This window comes from Loxodonta africana, chromosome 9 (assembly GCF_030014295.1).
Source record: "Loxodonta africana isolate mLoxAfr1 chromosome 9, mLoxAfr1.hap2, whole genome shotgun sequence".
NCBI lineage: Eukaryota > Metazoa > Chordata > Mammalia > Proboscidea > Elephantidae > Loxodonta > Loxodonta africana.
In genome coordinates this window covers 38,380,410-38,397,765 of record NC_087350.1, presented here as the reverse complement: position 1 = coordinate 38,397,765, position 17,356 = coordinate 38,380,410, and the positions used below count along the sequence as shown (strand labels likewise).

The window sequence follows — 17,356 nt, the reverse complement described above, 5'->3', positions numbered from 1 at the left end:
TCTGGATTATTTTTTCTTCCATTATGTAATTTGTAATTTAGTTAGATTGTCTGTATTTTACCTTTAATGGTAGTTTGCCTCAACTGTGGAGAATTAACTCTTATTTCCTATTCCAACAACAATAACTACCAGCATTTGAGTGCCACCATGAGTCAGAACCCTACAGACATCATTTTATTTAGTCTTCAATGTACCTGCAATATTCACGTTAGGCTTCCTACTTTAAAGTTGTGGTTAGATAGCTTTCCTAGAATAAGGTAGTAGAGGGGTGGAGTTAGACGGTGAAGGCTCTCTTTGTCCAAAACTTGTGTTTTTCATTGTGTGGCATGCTACTTTTTACTTTGTGGAAGATTTTGTTAACTTCTTTCTTTTAAAATATGTCTTATACCACGTCCTAAAGAAGACTCTATTAAGCTAACAGACTATAGTGGTTGCAGCCTTCCTTGTTAGTTATTCTTCAATCCTACCTCATTCAAATACAGATACACAAATACTCATAGGCTCTATTTACCTATATACATTTTCCCCCTTCATTTTTAGGAGTATATTTGCCGTGTTTTGTAAAACAGTGCTAATACATTCGGGGCAATTTTCCTTTTGAACGTCAGAATCATCCAACATATTTAATGTTCAGAATAAGCCCAAATTGATTGATTCATTAATTGAACAGATACTCACTGAGTGTCTACCACATACTGGGCATGTTTCTAGGCACTGGGGCTATGGCACTGACAAAAAAAGGTAAGGCTCCTATTCTCACTGAGCTTACATCCTGATTTGGGAAGATGCGTGCAGTTGGGTGGGGTGGGTAGGGAAGCCAGATCATGAATATAAGTAAATAAATAATGAAGGTGATTGTGGTGATGACATGTTTATGGAGGAGAGGCTGAGCTTCACTCCCCACAGACCTTCTAATCAGTCTTGTCCTCCTGTATGGCTCGATCTCTAAATAAATAGCAAAAAAATGTTTTGTAAATATAATTTTAAAGGGATTCCAAATTACCAGGCTGCACTGGTTTTCCACAAAGCTCTATCCAATAATTGGCAGAATCAAGAGGAGAACTCAGGTCTCAGAGTCTAAAACTCATACTGTTTCTGTTATGCCGTTTTGATTCTAGTAATAGCTGGAGCCCTTTACTAGTATGAAACAGATATTCACCTTTATGGCACCTAACTTTTTTTTTTTCATTAAAAAAAATAAATTTGATAATTCCTTCCACAGAGAGATGCGAGATGCTATGAAGTACACTACATAGGAATATCATGGGGTTTTACTGTTACACTAACCTTATCAAGAAACCATATCTAAAACCCCAGGGTGATCCAAGGGATACACTTTATTAGCCACATTGCATTTCCTATTTTGCTGAAGAAGTTGCATAGCTGGGAAATATAATGTATACCCACTGTGACCCCATTGTTACTATTAAAATCATGATGTCTCTCAAGCTGGAGATTCCAAATTGTTCTCAGAATTAAAATTTATTTGGTCCTTAATGTATATTTCCAGTAACCGTTGAGTCAATTCCAACTGATGATGACTCTGCATGTGTCAGAGTGGAACTGTGCTTCATAGAGTTTTCAATGGCTGGTTTTTTGAAGTAGATTGCCAGGTCTTTCTTCCAAGGTACTATTAACCTTTCAATTAATAGAGAGTGCATTAACTGCACCATCTAGGGGTTCCTTAATATAAGTTACAGCATCAAAATTATGACATGATAGACCTATTTTCAGACCGGAAATAGCTGGTAACAGGTAGCACTGAGCACAGAGTTTAAACCTCACGCTTCTCTGCTGGTCTAAGGGCTCCAGAAAATACAAATCGATTTTGTCATATTCATATTTAATTCCCTATCTTGTGACCTGTTTGAAAGAAACTAGCCTAATGTGATGGCATTTCATATTACACTTAAATAACAGGTTTCTTAATGGGTATATTCCCATTTAGAAATACTCATAGTTATCTGCTTGTCTTATTATCCATCTTTTGAAGAGGAAATTATACGTGATGACAGACAACAAATTACTTTGCCTTAATACTACATAGGCAGAGGAAGAGGGAAACTTTAACCTTAATTTAAAGGAAACACAAGACATTTCAGAACAAGAATATGTTTAAGTGGAAGGCCTCACATTATCACATACTTAAGATGCCCTTTTAATATTTTAGTCATTTACCATGAAAATAGCATTTATTAGTCAAATTAAAAAAAAGAGAAAAATGGTTGAAAAGGCAAATGTTTTATTATATATATATTTCTTCCACATAGATACATGTATATATTTCACTACAATTAAAAAATTAATAAAAAATGATCATTTAAGGGCACTATCCAAATTTGTGAATTTGAGTGGCCTTAGCTGCTTGGTGTATATTATCTATATTTATTCTTTCATACATATATATTCATTGTATATTTATTGTACATATGTAATTTTTTTTTTATCTTAACTCAATTTAACTATTAATTCTGAGAGGCAAATATGTCATTGTGGTTAAGAGGGATCTAGACTGGGGATCAAATACCTGTAAAGCAAGACTGCCTGGTTTTGAATCCTGGCTCCATCGTTTACTGCTTATGTAACCTTGGACAAGGAACTCTGAGTCTCTATCTTTATAAAAGGAGGCAACAATAATTCCTCTCAGAAGTGTTTGATGGTGATTAAATGAGTTAATACACAGAGTTCAAATAAGTGTCTGAAATAAATATTTGCTAAATTTTAGCTATTATAATGCTTAATAAATCTTGGTTCAGTCAAATGCTGATTCCCTCTTTTGCATTTAGGTATATTTTTTTATACTCTATACTTTTTTTTATACTTAAGGAATAATTTCCTAGAGGTTGTGAATGGGGTTGGGAAGAGGTGGGCCCTGGTGATAACCAGAAGAATAAAACTGCAAAAGGGTAAGAAGAAAAAAAGGAAAGAAGGACGGAAGAAAGGGGGAAGAAAGGAAAGGAGGAAGGAAGAGCCAGTGTTCTGTGCTTGAGACCCTATACCAGAGAGTCTCATGTGTGTTTCCAGGAACAACTTACCCCTATACCGAGAGATGGAACTTTCCTCTAGTAAATGAGTAACTGCAATGACTAACGAGCTGGAAGTCCATTGCATTCAGCCTTCAATAAAACATGATGAGTGAAAACCGGCTGAGGCAGTCCTTGGGTAGTCATTACCAGAGAACATAGATAACAGCCACGAAATGATATGAAATCACTGGGAGCCTGGGGGGTGATCAGATGTCCTACGAGGGGCGGATCTGCTTTAGCATTTCAGCACACCAGCCAGGTGTCTGGCTACAGCAGCTGGGATGCATGTTTGTCCAAACCACATGCTCTTAGATGTCTTGTAGAACCCCACACCCCTCCACAATAGGAAATGGATCCAGGTCTCTCTTTTGAGCTTAAAGAAAAACAAATTTTTGGACTTCGAAATAATTGATTTCTTGCAAAATGTCTGTTTACAGAATAATCTCTGTAAATTCCTAAAAAAGAAAAAAAACTGCACTGTGCTATGGGAATAAGTAAGACCGTATCTAAAGAGTAGACTAAATCCCAGCAATAGAGGTATTACTCTCACGGGAGGTCAGCCTCATCGTAAAAAATAGAGGCCGGGATTTTCTTCCCATGATCTTCTCCACTCCTGTAATAATGCTTCTCCACTGGTAATGTTTCAAAACCAGGGAGCCTAAGAAAACCAATGTTCACTGGAGGCATGTGGCAGAATGAGGCAGCACAAAAGGGGCTGATGCAGGGACTGGCTGAGCCTGTTCATTATTTTATCTTGAGCAACAAAAAGGTTGGGAAAACTAGCAACTTGATCCCAAATCTTAAATGATACTCAAAAAATCTTTTGTACATGAATTCGAATTACTGCTGTTTCTTCCTCTTCCATTCTCTCCGTTAAGAGAAGGCTTTCATTTGTTTCTCTGTCAGTAAGAATTGGACAGATCACTTCACTCTTCACTATATTGGGTAGATGGAATTGACAGAATATTCCTGCCTATCCTTTCCCAATACGATCCCACAGCCAAGGTGACATTTTTCTTTTAAAATCACCCTTCCATTACTTAACACGTGTCAAAGAGTTCTCGTCATATTTAGAGTAAAGTTCTCACTTTTTCCCTTAAGAAGCCCTACACATTGTGGCTTTGGGGTCCTTCTTCCTCCTCACCTGTAGCCACTTTCCCTCATTCATTGCACTCCAGCCACACTGGCCTTGTTTTGTTCTTCAATTGCCCTAAGTTCTTGCCTATCTCAGGACCTTTGTCCTTGCTCTTTCCTCTGCTGAGGTGTTCTTCAGACCTCTGGGTCTTGCTGCCTCTTCTCTACTTTCGGACCTCTGCTCAAATGTCATCCTCTCTTATATGTCTCCTGTCATGGAATTATGTACCCCCCAAAATGTGTGTATCAACTTGGTTAGACCGTAATTCACAGTGTTCTGTGGTGGTCCTCCATTTTGTGATTGTAGTTTTATGTTAAGAAGATTAGGTCGGGATTGTAACACCACCCTTACTCAGATCACCTCCCTGATCCAAGGTGGAGGGAGTTTCCCTGGGGCATGGCCTGCACCACCTTTTATCTCTCAAGAGATGAAAGGAAAGGGAAGCAAGCAGAGAGTTGGGGAACTCATACTACCAAGAAAGAAGCACCAGGAGCAGAGCACGTCCTTTAGACCCAGGGTTCCCGTGCAGAGAAGCTCCTAGTCCAGGGGAAGATTGATGAGAAAGACCTTCCTCCAGAGCTGACAGAGAGAGAAAAGCCTTCCCCTGGAGCTGACGCCCTGAATTTGAACTTGTAGCCTACTAGACTGTGAGAAAATAAATTGTTCTATGTTAAAGTCATCCACTTGTGGTATTTCTGTTATACCAGCACTAGATAACTAAGGCATCTCCCTCAGCAAACCTATTTAAAGAAACTCCTCTCAATATTTTACCTTCCTCCCTGCAGAACCTATCTGACTATTGTGTTATTTTTTCTCATAACTGTTATTGTTTCCACACTTCCTAAAATATAAGTCATATCATGACTGGGAGCCTGTCTGTGACATTGTTAGTGTCTAAAATAACACTGGCAGAAGATACTTAGTAAAAATGTGTGGAGTGAATGACTGAATTTCCAGTTCTACAATGTACTTGTGGAATAGCGCCAATAAGAGGAAACAGCATAGGACAATCCATAGGATAAACATCCATTAGAGAGGTGATAAACCTTTTTGAGAAGAGCATTATTTACCCAAGAAAAAGGAGAAAGGACTGTATTAGTTTCAATTATAAACAGTTATAATTATAACCATAGCTAACTACTTGCCTGGCAGGGCAGTAACCACTTTACCTTTATTTGCTCATTTACCTGTATTAACTCAGAGAATAAAATAGCCTCTTTAAGGAATAGTAATAGCTGCTCAGTTAAAGGCAGCTCTCTCATATATACTCTGAACGGTAGGTCACAACCATTCTATACAACTACTTCTACATACGTAGGAGGCACTTCCGTCATGATGGACGTTTTCTCTCCCTGGATAGAAAAAGAAGAATGGTAGAGGATGTAAACGTGAAAAGAACACATGTCTAACAATGAGCAGATTTATTTTGGAGGGCCACCAAGACAGAGCTTTTCTTTTCTTTTGTTTTGACCCCCCTTCCAATGTTGTATTTTCTTCTTAATAGGTCAGTTTGGATCATCAGTGGCCTCCTATTTCCTCTTCTTGAGATGGATGTATGGAGTAAATATGGTTCTCTTTATCCTGACGTTCAGCCTCATCATGTTACCAGAGGTGAGTGAGACTCTGACTTCCAGTTATGAAAACATGTTGAAACAGGTTTCTCATGTGACCACTCTCCCAGAAGAGCCCTTTGCTCTTCTTTAAGAGTAGGGCAAATTGACTACGTTAGAGTCATAGTAGTATACAATGTGTATATATGTATATAAAACCAAAAAACCAAACCCAGTGCCGTCGAGTTGATTCTGACGCATAGTGACCCTATAGGACAGGGTAGAACTGCCCCACAGAGTTTCCAAGGAGCACCTGGCGGATTCAAACTGCCGACCCCTCAGTTAGCAGCCACAGCACTTAACCACTACTCCACTAGGGTTTCCATATATATATATATATATATATGCACATATATAAAACACTATGACTCTAATGTAGTCAGTTTGTCCTACTCCATACCTATATGTGGAGCCCTGATGGTGCAGTGATTAAGCACTCAGCGACTAACCAAAAGGTTGGTGGTTCAAACCCACTAGCTGGTCCATGGGAGAAATATGTGGAACTCTGCTTCTGTAAAGATTACAGCCTTGGAAACCGTATGGAGCAGTTCCACTCTGTCCCATAAGAATGCTATGAGTCAGAATCAATTTGATGGCAACGGGTTTCTGTGTGATATATATATAAATAAATACATAGGTTGGAGTTGCTGGGTGGTCTAAACAGATATCGTGCTCAGCTGCTAACAGAAAGGTTGGAAGTTCGAGTCCATTCAGAGACATCTCAGAAGAAAGGCCTGGTGATCTACTTCCAAAAAATCAGTCAGTGAAAACCTTATGGAACCCAGTTCTACTCTGACACACGTGGGGTCACCAGGAATCAACATTGATTTCACAGCAATTAGTTTGGTTAATATATAGGTTGACTTTCAAAATGGTGACTATGGGCCAAGGGTCCTAATCCCTGATCCAGAGGGTGCATAAGCCTCCTGATATCACATGTAAAATGTTGTATATATGTTCAAATATGTATTTTTATGTGGTGAGGGCTTGTGGCTTCTATCAGCTTGTCAGTGTAAGACCTATGCCCAAATGTTAAGAACCATTGCTCAAGAGGAAGGCTTTGACACCTTGTGATATGTGTCTATTTTGCTAAGTTTGCTTTAGAAGAAATGCTTTTTAATTCAACTCAAGGATTCAGGTTTTCTATAGTGAATAAACACAATTTCTTTTTTCCCCAAGATATAAATACAGTAAGATGCCCTAAGACACACACACACACACACACACACGTGCATGCGCACACACACACACACACGCCAGAGGGGTAGGGGTAGGTAGAGTCTCTTGACACCAAAGCCAAAAAGGGGAATAATGCAGATCATGGGTCCAGACAGAGGAAGAAGGCAAAGCCTCGAGCTGATGTGGGAGAAGTATTGACTAAAGCCAAGAAACAAGAGCAAGGTTGGGGTCTTCACCCACATGAAGTTAAATGACTTGGAATCTTGGGATCCCTATCTTACAAAAGGTGGGTTAGGCTTTATCTAACCTACAAAGCACATTTTCAGGTACCAGGATATCAAGGCCAATTTGTTCATTAGAGCAACATGTCAAAACTTGGTGTTTTAAGTGACTTCTTATCCCCATAGAGTCAAATCAGTACTAGTTTGTTTATCAAGTCTCCCCAATAGCATAATAACAGTAACGCCTTATATTCATAATGAGTTTGTAGTTTTTAACAGTGCAAAGCACTTTCACTTCTTCTACTTACTAAGCCTCACAAAAGAAATTATGCAGTGAATTATGGAAGTTTTTCTCCCCCTATTTTAGAAATGAGGAAACTGAATCACGGAGTGCTTTGTGACTTAGTATTTCAGAAAAAGATTTATTATTATAATTGTTACTGTTTAAAAGGATGATCTGGGACTAGGGCCCATGATTCTATCTTTTGTTCCAAGATTTTGCATTCTAATCCACTAGTCCTATAATCTCTGAGCTAATTCTGGGGTTTCTAAGGTTACTCGGTTCGTAAAGGATGGCACATAGTTCGTCTTCTAAGTGAAAAGTTTTATGTGATTCAGCAGAATGTGTGTATATTATCTGTTTTAAACTAACCCCAGCGTTGTTCATTCTTATCTCTCAGGAAACCTGAAACTCCTCCATTCCGTTACCCAGTCACTATGACACTATTTAGTGTCAGAGGCAGGGCATAAATGTAGTTTTATCCTTCTGCATTTACTCTTTCCCCCACACCATGCTGCCTCCATGTGGAGGAAATGAACAGTTGTAGCCAATTCATTTGAACCATATAAAATTGCAGAATGTCTAATACACTGTGGATGGAGCTAATATGGAAATCCTGGTGGAATAGTGGTTAAGTGCTACAGCTGCTAACCAACGGGTTGGCAGTTCGAATCCACTAGGTGCTCCTTGGAAACTCTGTGGGGCAGTTCTACTCTGTCCTGTAGGGTCATTATGAGTTGGAATCTACTAGGCTGCAATGGGTTTGGTTTTGGTTTGAAGCTAATATATATTACATTGGATGTACTCCCAGAGCTAGGAAGCATATTGACTTTGGATGCTTTTTTACAGAATGGTATTGGATCCTCAGGGGCATCCCGTTTTCTGGTCAATGACCACCAATTCCATCAGGAGAACAAAGGGGGATGGGCACACTGCATGCTGACTTTACAGAACCACCAGAGGCAAGTGATGGTCACTGCCTCAGAAAAAGGCTACATTGTTCAGCTGCCTCTACCCAGCAGCCTCGCCCAGCATTCCTCTGAAGCAGGTGCCCTTTTGCCCCAAGCCCCTGGACAAGCCTGAGACCCTCATCTCCTTTGTGCTTTGTGGCTCCCAACTTTGGGGCTTGAAACTATGTGAAAAGCCCACTTTCTGTTTGTTCAGTCCCAGGGAACCTGATGGGCTGAAGGATTGCCCTAGAAGGTCATACAGCTTGAGTGGAGGGAGTGAGTAGGGGCTGAAATCCAGCCTGCGCCCAGTCAAGTGCTGCACCCAGGCTTCAATTGCATTCGTTGTCTACCCCGTTGTCATGGAAGGTGTTATGGATTGAATCGGGTCCCCCCAAAATGTGTCAATTTGACTAGTCCATGATTCCGAGTATTGTGTGATTGTCCACCATTTTGTCATCTGATTTGATTTTCATATGTGTAGTAAATCCTACCTCTATGATGTTAATGAGGTAGGATTAGTGGCAGTTATGTTAATGAGGCAGGACTCAATATACAAATTAGGTTGTGTCTTAAATCGATCTCTTTTGAGATATTAAAGAGAAGAGTGAGCAGAGAGACAGGGGGACCTCATACCACCAAAAAACAAGAGCCAGGAGAATAGCATGTCTTTTGGACCCAGGGTCCCTGTGCTGAGAAGCTCCTGGATCAGGGAAGATTGATGACAAGAATCTCATCCCAGAGTCGATGAGAGAGAAAGCCTTCCCCTGGAGCTGGCACCCTGAATTTGCACTTCTAGCCTCCTAGACTTTAAGAGAATACATTTCTCTTTGTTAAAGTCATCCACTTGTGGTATTTCTGTTATAGCAACACTTCATGATTAAGATAGAATTTGGTGTGAGGAGAGTGGGGTGCTGCTCTAACAGATACCTAAAGTGTGGAAGTGGTTTTGAAACTGTGAATGAATAGAGGCTGGAAGAGTTTTAAAGTGCCTAATGGAAAAAGCCTAGATTATCTTGAAGGGACTGTTGGTGGAATTATGAACATCTAGGACAATGCTCCTGAAGATTCCGAAGGAAATGAAGAGAGCTGTTACACTGGAGATGGCACAGATGACAAGAAGCAGTGGCAGAACTAGGAGACCAGCACTGGAGCCAATCCGAAGAGCAAGAGAGCTGAGTCTCTTCCGGCTGAAGCTTACTGGCAGAGTGGGGTGCCTCCAGGCACTCGTCAGTGAAGCTACAGAGCTTTGGAACATTTGCCTCAGCAGGGCAGACTCAAGCAGTGAGGCCTGAGGGACTAAGAGGCCAAGAAAACAGGAAGCAGAAGCTGAACAGACAAGGAACACAAGAAGCAGAGCTGCCCCAGTCTCAAAGGGCATGCCACAACCTCTGGGGTCTCAAAGGGTGGAGTCACCACTCAGACAGACTAGGAGAGTGGGGCCACCCAAAGCCAAGGTAGCAAAGTTGCGGTTCCAGTAGGCCTGGAAGGCAGAGCTGAAGCTCAGGGTCGAGGGACCTCTACTCAGGATCTGGAGACTGTGGCAATTACCTAGAGTCTGGAGGGCAAGGCCGTTGTGTAAATGGTCTCAGAGAACAGAGGATTATTTCCAAGCCGTTAGGGCTGATGTGTTCTGCTGATTATCATGCCTGTTATCCCTTCTTCCCCTCCAATTTCTCCCATTTATAATGAAAATGTCTAGCTTGTGCCTGTTCTGCCATTGTACTTTGAAAGAAAATAACTTGTATTCTAGATTTCACAAATTAATTTTGCAGAAGATGAGATTTTGAACTTGGAGTTAAGATTTGCTATGATATGATGAGGTTAATATATTTCACATGTGGCAAGGACATAAATTTTGGGGGGCCAAAGGGCGGAATGTCATGGATTGAATTGTGTCCCCCCAAAGATGTGTGTCAAGTTGGCTAGTTCATGATTCTGAGTATTATGTGATTGTCCACTATTTTGTCCTCTGATGTGATCTTCCTATGTGTTGTAAATCCTACGTCTATGAAGTTAATGAGGTGGGATTAACAGCAGTTATGTTAATGAGGCAGGACTCAATCTACAAAATTAGGTTGTGTCTAGAATCAGTCTCTTTCAAGACATAAAAGAGTAGTGAGCAGAGATACAGGGAGACCTCACACCACCAAGAAATTAGTGACAGGAGCAGAACTCATCCTTTTAACCTGAGGTCCCTGAACTGAGAAGCTCCTCAACTGGGGAAGATGGAAGACAAAGATCTTACCCCAGAGTCGACAAAGAGAAAATTTCCCCTGGAGCTGGCACCCTGAATTCAGACTTCTAGCCTCCTAGGCTGTGAGAGAAAAAATTTCTTTTTGTTAAAGCCATCCACTTGCGGTATTTCTGTTATAGCAGCACTAGATGACTAAGACAGAAGGGAAGCTTTCATCTTCACATAAGGAGCAGCATCTGCTTGGCAAGCCATATGCCTACCCTAAGGGTCCCACCAGTTGCTGCCAAGTTGATTCTGACTCATAGCAGAGGGTGGAGGGGTACTTTTTTCCAGTTCTCAAAAGGCATCTGGCTATGACCCTTTTCTTGGCACTTCACCGCCTGGCTGCTCCCCAATAAGCTTCTTTCCTATTAGGTGGCACAAGTTCAGGGCAGCAAACTTGAAATAGTGTTGAAGCAGATATTCTAACCAGGCACTGCATTCCCTCCTTGTTGACACCCTCAAATTGTGTGAGTGGTTCTCTTGAGTCCTCCCTTGACATTAGGGAAAGAATATGCCCCCCCATCCCAGCCCTAAGGGGTATTCGTATATGAAGATGTGGGTAGTATAGTTTTCTTGAGTACTGTAGTCCCCTGAAAGGCCACCTCTCTTCTTTCCAGACCTCCCCTAAGTTGGACCAATTTGGAGCTGGTAGTGGGTGGTGGGGCCTCTCAGCAAGCCTTCTGGGGAATGTGGTTGGCCCCAACTGCTGGTGGTCTGCTGAACTTGGAATGTAGGGTCCTTAGCACTCCCTTTGTTCTTAACTCTGCTTTTAGTAGTCGATGCCCAGAACATTGGACCCCACATGGAGGCCCACAAAAGTCCCCAGGAAAAAGCTTCAGAAGTGCTTTAAAACAAAACCATTTGTGATCACATGTGTGGTTCAGACTTTGTTTCTAATTGTTAACTGCTTCTTATGCTTCTCTGTGTAGTACCTCTGGGGTTTGCCATATGGCAGTTTACCTAGGAAAACAGTACCCAGAGCTGAAGAGGCATCTGCAGCGAACTTTGGTGTGCTCTACGACTTCAATGTAAGTGTCTTCACCCATCTGTGTTGGTGGGAGGATGGATTTCACCTTACTCTCTGAAACTCTGAACCCTCTTGGCCTCCTCTTCCAGGCCTGGATGAATGTCTTAAGAGAACGTGACATCACAGTGATGCTCACACAGTATTATAAGGTGATCTAAGTAGACAGCCCGGTATTCCTTCTATCATGGCCTTGATCAAAACTCCTTGAGCTTCTTGAAGACTCAGAATTATTCACTTTCAGAAAATTCAGAGAAGTCAGTAGAAAAAGACATGATTCAGGCCTAAGAAAGAAATGACTGTGGTGCTTGAACAGTTTAATTGGGCCCTGGGTTGGTCTGTTGTATCTCAGAAGGCTACTGTGCCAGGTTAGCTAACCCATTCCATCTAATGCAGGTGAAGAGTACTAGAAAATGATTAAAAGTCTACATTTATAAAACACTGTAAAATAAATGCAAGCATGATCTCTTGTGGTAGAGGAGCCTGTAGGATGGGAAGGGTCAGAAGACCTTTAGTGTGCAGGTAGTGGAGGTTGTAAGGAGCTATACCGAACTTCATCTGAGAAACTTGGAGACCCACTCCCCAACCTGGAAGCTCAGTGCTCTGTCACTTACATGCATGTGTCACAGCACATCCAAATTCTCTTTAATTAATAGCGAACAAGTACTGTTTAATATTTTATATATATGCAAAGTCAGGCAGCCTTGTGGCTTTTCAAAGTCATAATTTACCATTTACAAAGCACCCTATTTTGGGCCCTTTTATTGAGTTCCTGGTAATCCATTGTATTGATCAGGAGGGGAATTTATTTAATTAAAATAGGAAGAAATAGGGAGATTATCTACTATACATGTCATGGATCAAATTGGCAGAAGTGATATGATTGGAATCAGTAGAATTAGAAAAACAAGTTTAAATCTGTAAAAAGAGGGTATCTTTCTTGGCAAGATACCTGGAGACACAAGAATGACACAGGAATGAAAATGAGGAAGAGGCTGTGCCGTTTTGATTTTCTTGTAAGGGAGAAAGAGGGAGGAACTTTTGGTAGAATTGGGAAGGAGCTTGAGCTGGTGTCAGAGTGTGAGATCATATGGGTAATGATTTGAGTTGTGAATAAGGGGACATGTATTCAGCTTTCAACTTGAGAATATCTTGTATATTGCACTTGGATAAATGGTGATTCCATTTTGCCTCCTTTTTCTGCTGGTCATCCTAGGTGGTAGAAATTGTGGAAGAGGGAGTTAACACTTATTATGTGCTAAGAAGACACATACATTAAATTTTATCTTCATAATAATTCTTCAAGTTGGAGATTATTAATCGTTTTACACTTGAGGATTGGTTAACTTGCCAAAGACAGCATGGAGAATCAGGAGAAGAACAGAAATTCAAACTAAAGTGTGTCTGACTTCAATGTCAAATTGCTTGCTTACATATTATCCTAAGCCTATTCCTTCTGCCCACTTTTGCCACATCCCATCCTTGAGGCCTATGATCTGACCTCAGAGGAATCTGGACATGGGCATTCTGAATGTTAACAAACAGGAGTTAGTTCCTTATTTAACCTGCACTGGCAGCTCTTTTAAGTAACACTCTTCCAAAGTAAAGACATATCTTTACTTTGAACATATCTCAGCTTTCTTAAGTTCCTTCATCTCTCATTGCACTGGCCACATTCAGGAGAGAGAGTTTTTTTTTGTGATTCACCCAGAATAACGCATCTTTTCTTTTAGGAGTATATTAGTAGTTTAAATTCATCTTTATTTTCAGGGATCCATTTTGAAGGGATGTATCATTTCAGGTCTCCTGAAAAGATACCAAGATAAGATTAGGAGCAGAACAGGCAAGTCTAGTGAGATCAAAATTTGTTAGTGGTTACCAGGGGCAGGAAGGAGGAGAGGGAGGACTCATTGCTTAGGATTGTTAACGGTGATGGAAAAATTTAGAAACGAATAATGGTGATAGTTGAACAACATGACAAACATAATTAATGTCACTGAATTATACATGTAAAAAATGTTGAAATAGAACGTGTTTTGTTATATACATATTTATGACAGTTAAGAACATGTATACTGTTCATATGGGATTGAAATCTCCTAAACTTATTTTCCCACAGTTTCAGTATTTCTCTACTTTTTTGTAGTTGTTGTTCAAAATCTCCTTTTAAAATAGATAATGCAACCTTCTTCTTTAATTTGCCAACTGCACCCTCCCCCGTAGGGTATTTTCTTAAGTGCACTATGCTAATTTTTTTTTTTTTTTTACAGCAACATGTAAAAAAAAAAAAATGGCTTAGTGGTGCTTGTGAAAATACCTCACCGTAGGGGGAGGGCAAGATTGGCAAACAGACATAGAACATGCACATTAAAAAACTATAGTTCCTGGTACAGGCTGTGTCCATATGATCACATGCTTCTCATTTCATGTATGAATTAACAAAGCTTCATTCTGTATGCCTTTAAAGAGCTAGTGGACAGATGTAAAATCCATAGTCAGCTGACCAAAAAATCCCATAATATGATGCTGTTAATCTCCACTTTGTGAAACAGAAGACCATTTTTTTTACATGGGAGGAAATAATACATAGCAGCTCATTTTATAGCACTGAGATGCCCTCATTTTGTAAGAATTTTAGGCAATTAGACAGTAGAAAAAAATTAAGGTTTTGCCAGCTTTAGTGTTTAGTGCCTTTCATATACTTTTGGTGTTTTGATTCATTACATCGCAATATAAGATTTAATTGCATGCTACTGTCTTGAATGATTTACTGTATTTTATTAAGACTGATAGTGGTGATCAGAAGAATAGAAAAGCCTGGTTTAGATGACAATCTGAAGGAACTTAATCTGACTGAGGATTGATAAATGGCCATCAAAAGCAATATTCAGGAACAATTTCTTTGGTCATTCAGCCGTTCCGCAAACATAAACTGAATGTCAGATGCTGGGAATCCAAAGACAAATAATGTATGTTCACTGCTTGCAGGGACCTTATGGTCAAACTGGATGTATAAACAAACAATTGCCACATAATGTGACAATCTCAAACTAACAGATACATGTCCTGGGTGCATGGCGGCATAATGAAAGAAGGGTTCAGTGTTGGGGTTTCTGAAGGGACCCAGTAAATAGCAACTCTATTTCCCACCAAATTCTCAATAATTTGTTTTAAAAAGAGAGGCATATGGAAACTAAAACATCATGTTTATTACTAATAGAGGCCAGACTGAAGCGCCTGGCTTTGGGAACTTGCTAAATGATCTTGCTAATAAAACAAACAAACAGAAAAACCAGTTGCGGTTGAGTTGATTCCGACTCATGGCAACCCCATGGGTGTCAGAGTAGAACTGTGCTCCATAAGGTTTTCAATGGCTGATTTTTCAGAAGTAGATCAAGCCTTTCTTCTGAGGCACCTCTGGGTGGACCTGACCCTCCAACTTTTGGTTAGCAGTCAAGTGCATTAACCATTTGTACTACCTAAGAATTCTGGTTTGACCAAACCAAACCAAACCAAACCAAACCAAACCCACTGCCATCAAGTCTATTTGGACTCAGTGACCCTATAGCACAGAGTAGAACTGTCCCATAGGGTTTCCAAGGAGCACCTGGTAGATTCGAACTCCCAACCTTTTGGTTAGCTCACGTAGCTGTTAACCACTGTGCCACCAGTTTTTCTTCTGGTTTAACAGTTACTACCAATTAAATAGAATTGCTAAGGATAATAAAACTCATTCACCATACTGCAGATAGAGCCTTTTCTTTCCCAATTAGAATTTGTTTGTAATCCTGAGCAACACCAAAGAGATGGAGTTTTAATATGTGTTCTAATATAATATTCCCCTTGTCCAGGGCATATAATTATATTATTCTGGAACATATACTAAGACTTTATGCTGGTGAAAAGAGGAACTGAACTTCTGTTTGTTAACCTTCCGAATTTTGCATGCAAAACTCTTTTCAAAAGCCTTTGACATTTAGTCTCCCTCTGTGTTCAGTAATTGGCAAATATTAAGTTCTCGATAAATGTTAGATTAATGAATACATGAGTTGATTCCTGGTGACGGCATATCAAAATATTCTTAATTCTTGTGGAAGTCTGTCAATGGCTTTGGACTCAACCAGCCTGCAACATTCTAACAGAAACTGGAGTCTTACTAGACTGTGTGCAGGCATGGAACCCCAGAGTTGGACAGGGATTTTCTGTGCTCATTTGGAACTTGGCTCTGACTATGGTTTCTCTGTCACAGATTTTGGGGTAGAGAGTGCTCCCACAGGGAAAGCAGAGCGCGCTGACATGGAAACTGAATAGAACCTTGGCTAGGCTAGGAGTCATTGCTATTTTAGTCACTTCCAGATGTCTAGTGTTGTTGTTTGAAGGGGAGGGGAAAGACGTGTGGAGTATGGCTTACCCACTGGGTGGAAGGGGAGGGTGGTCCCCTTCTAAGCCTTTCAACCCCTAAGATGGATCTGATAGAGCTTTTTAAAATTGTACTGTTTAATAGTACCTCTTTCATTTAAATACTTGTTTGCGTATGTAGTAAATAGGAAAACTGAAAAAGCCTTTTTGAAATAATCAGGATCCCAGGAAGACAAGACCCTTACCTTCTTTGGTTGTGATTTAATATTTATGAAGTGCCAGCTATTGAGCATATGTTTAATGGTACATACGCCAGATGAGCTAGCTGCCCCAGTAGCTATTGTGTTAACCTAACAAGCTCACCAGATGCTTAGTATCTATCTACTTTCATGTTATTTTCAGGGTGTTTTTTAATCCCAACATTGTCCTCATGAATTAGAAAAGAGATGTCAGGTTGTAATATTTATGGTTGTAGAGATGAAGCCCTCTGAAGTATTTTCAAAGGAAGTCTTCAGGGTCCTTTCCAAGAGTCCCTGGTTCAACCACGAGCCAGTCCAGAAGTGTAGGTCAAAAGTCCATGCTGGATTGGTAAGATTTTATGTTTCCTTGTTTTATTGAAAAGGTATGAAACTAGCATAATACAGGGGCTGGCAGGCAAAGGAAAACACTGGAGAAGCAATATCACGCAGTGGTTAAGTATATGGGATTTGAATTAGACGAATCCAGTTCAAGTTCAGACTCTGTCTCTTACTAGCTTCATGACCTTGGATTGGACAAATTACTTAATCTCTCTAAGGCTCTGTTTCTTCATCTATAAAATGGGTATAACAATAGTATCTCTTGGTTCTTTGTATGTGTGTGTGTGTTGGGGGGAGGTACATGGTACCTTATTCAACCAGTTTCTGAGCCAATCAGAAATAAGAACATGGGTAAGACAGTTGGAGGTCAATATGTCATCTTTAGTAATGTTAAAACTGATATCAAAGGATGTGGTATTTATGGGCAAATGGGTTTCGCAGACAAACCTATATACCCAGCGGCCTTAGACCAGGATAGACCTTCCCTTGCAAGGAAACTTATTTTAAGAAGAGGAAGAGAGGTGGTCCACATTGCCCTCTTTATTTCATCCATGCTCTACTATCAGATTGGTCTTTCCTCCCTGGGGCTAGAGTGAGGCAGTGAGAGAGGTTGGAGTGTTACCTTCATGGATCTCTTCAATATGGAAGGGAACATCAACAATGGAGGGAAACAATTGCCCTGAACTGTAGCAACTTCATAGGGCTCTTGTGGGGGCTTTGTGAGATAAAATAGGTGTTCAAAAAATGCCAAATTCGCA

At 40.4% G+C, this 17,356-nt stretch overlaps 1 protein-coding gene across 1 annotated transcript in view; it reads left to right on the top strand.

Moving 5' to 3' along the window:
- The window catches only part of TMC1 (transmembrane channel like 1), a 128,682-nt gene that overhangs the window by 55,348 nt on the left and 55,978 nt on the right, over positions 1–17,356 (top strand). Inside the window, exons 7-8 of the mRNA XM_064290832.1 lie at positions 5,666–5,772; positions 11,567–11,665. Of these exons, the coding sequence (XP_064146902.1) occupies positions 5,666–5,772; positions 11,567–11,665 (206 nt within the window). The remainder of the gene's footprint in view (positions 1–5,665; positions 5,773–11,566; positions 11,666–17,356) is intronic.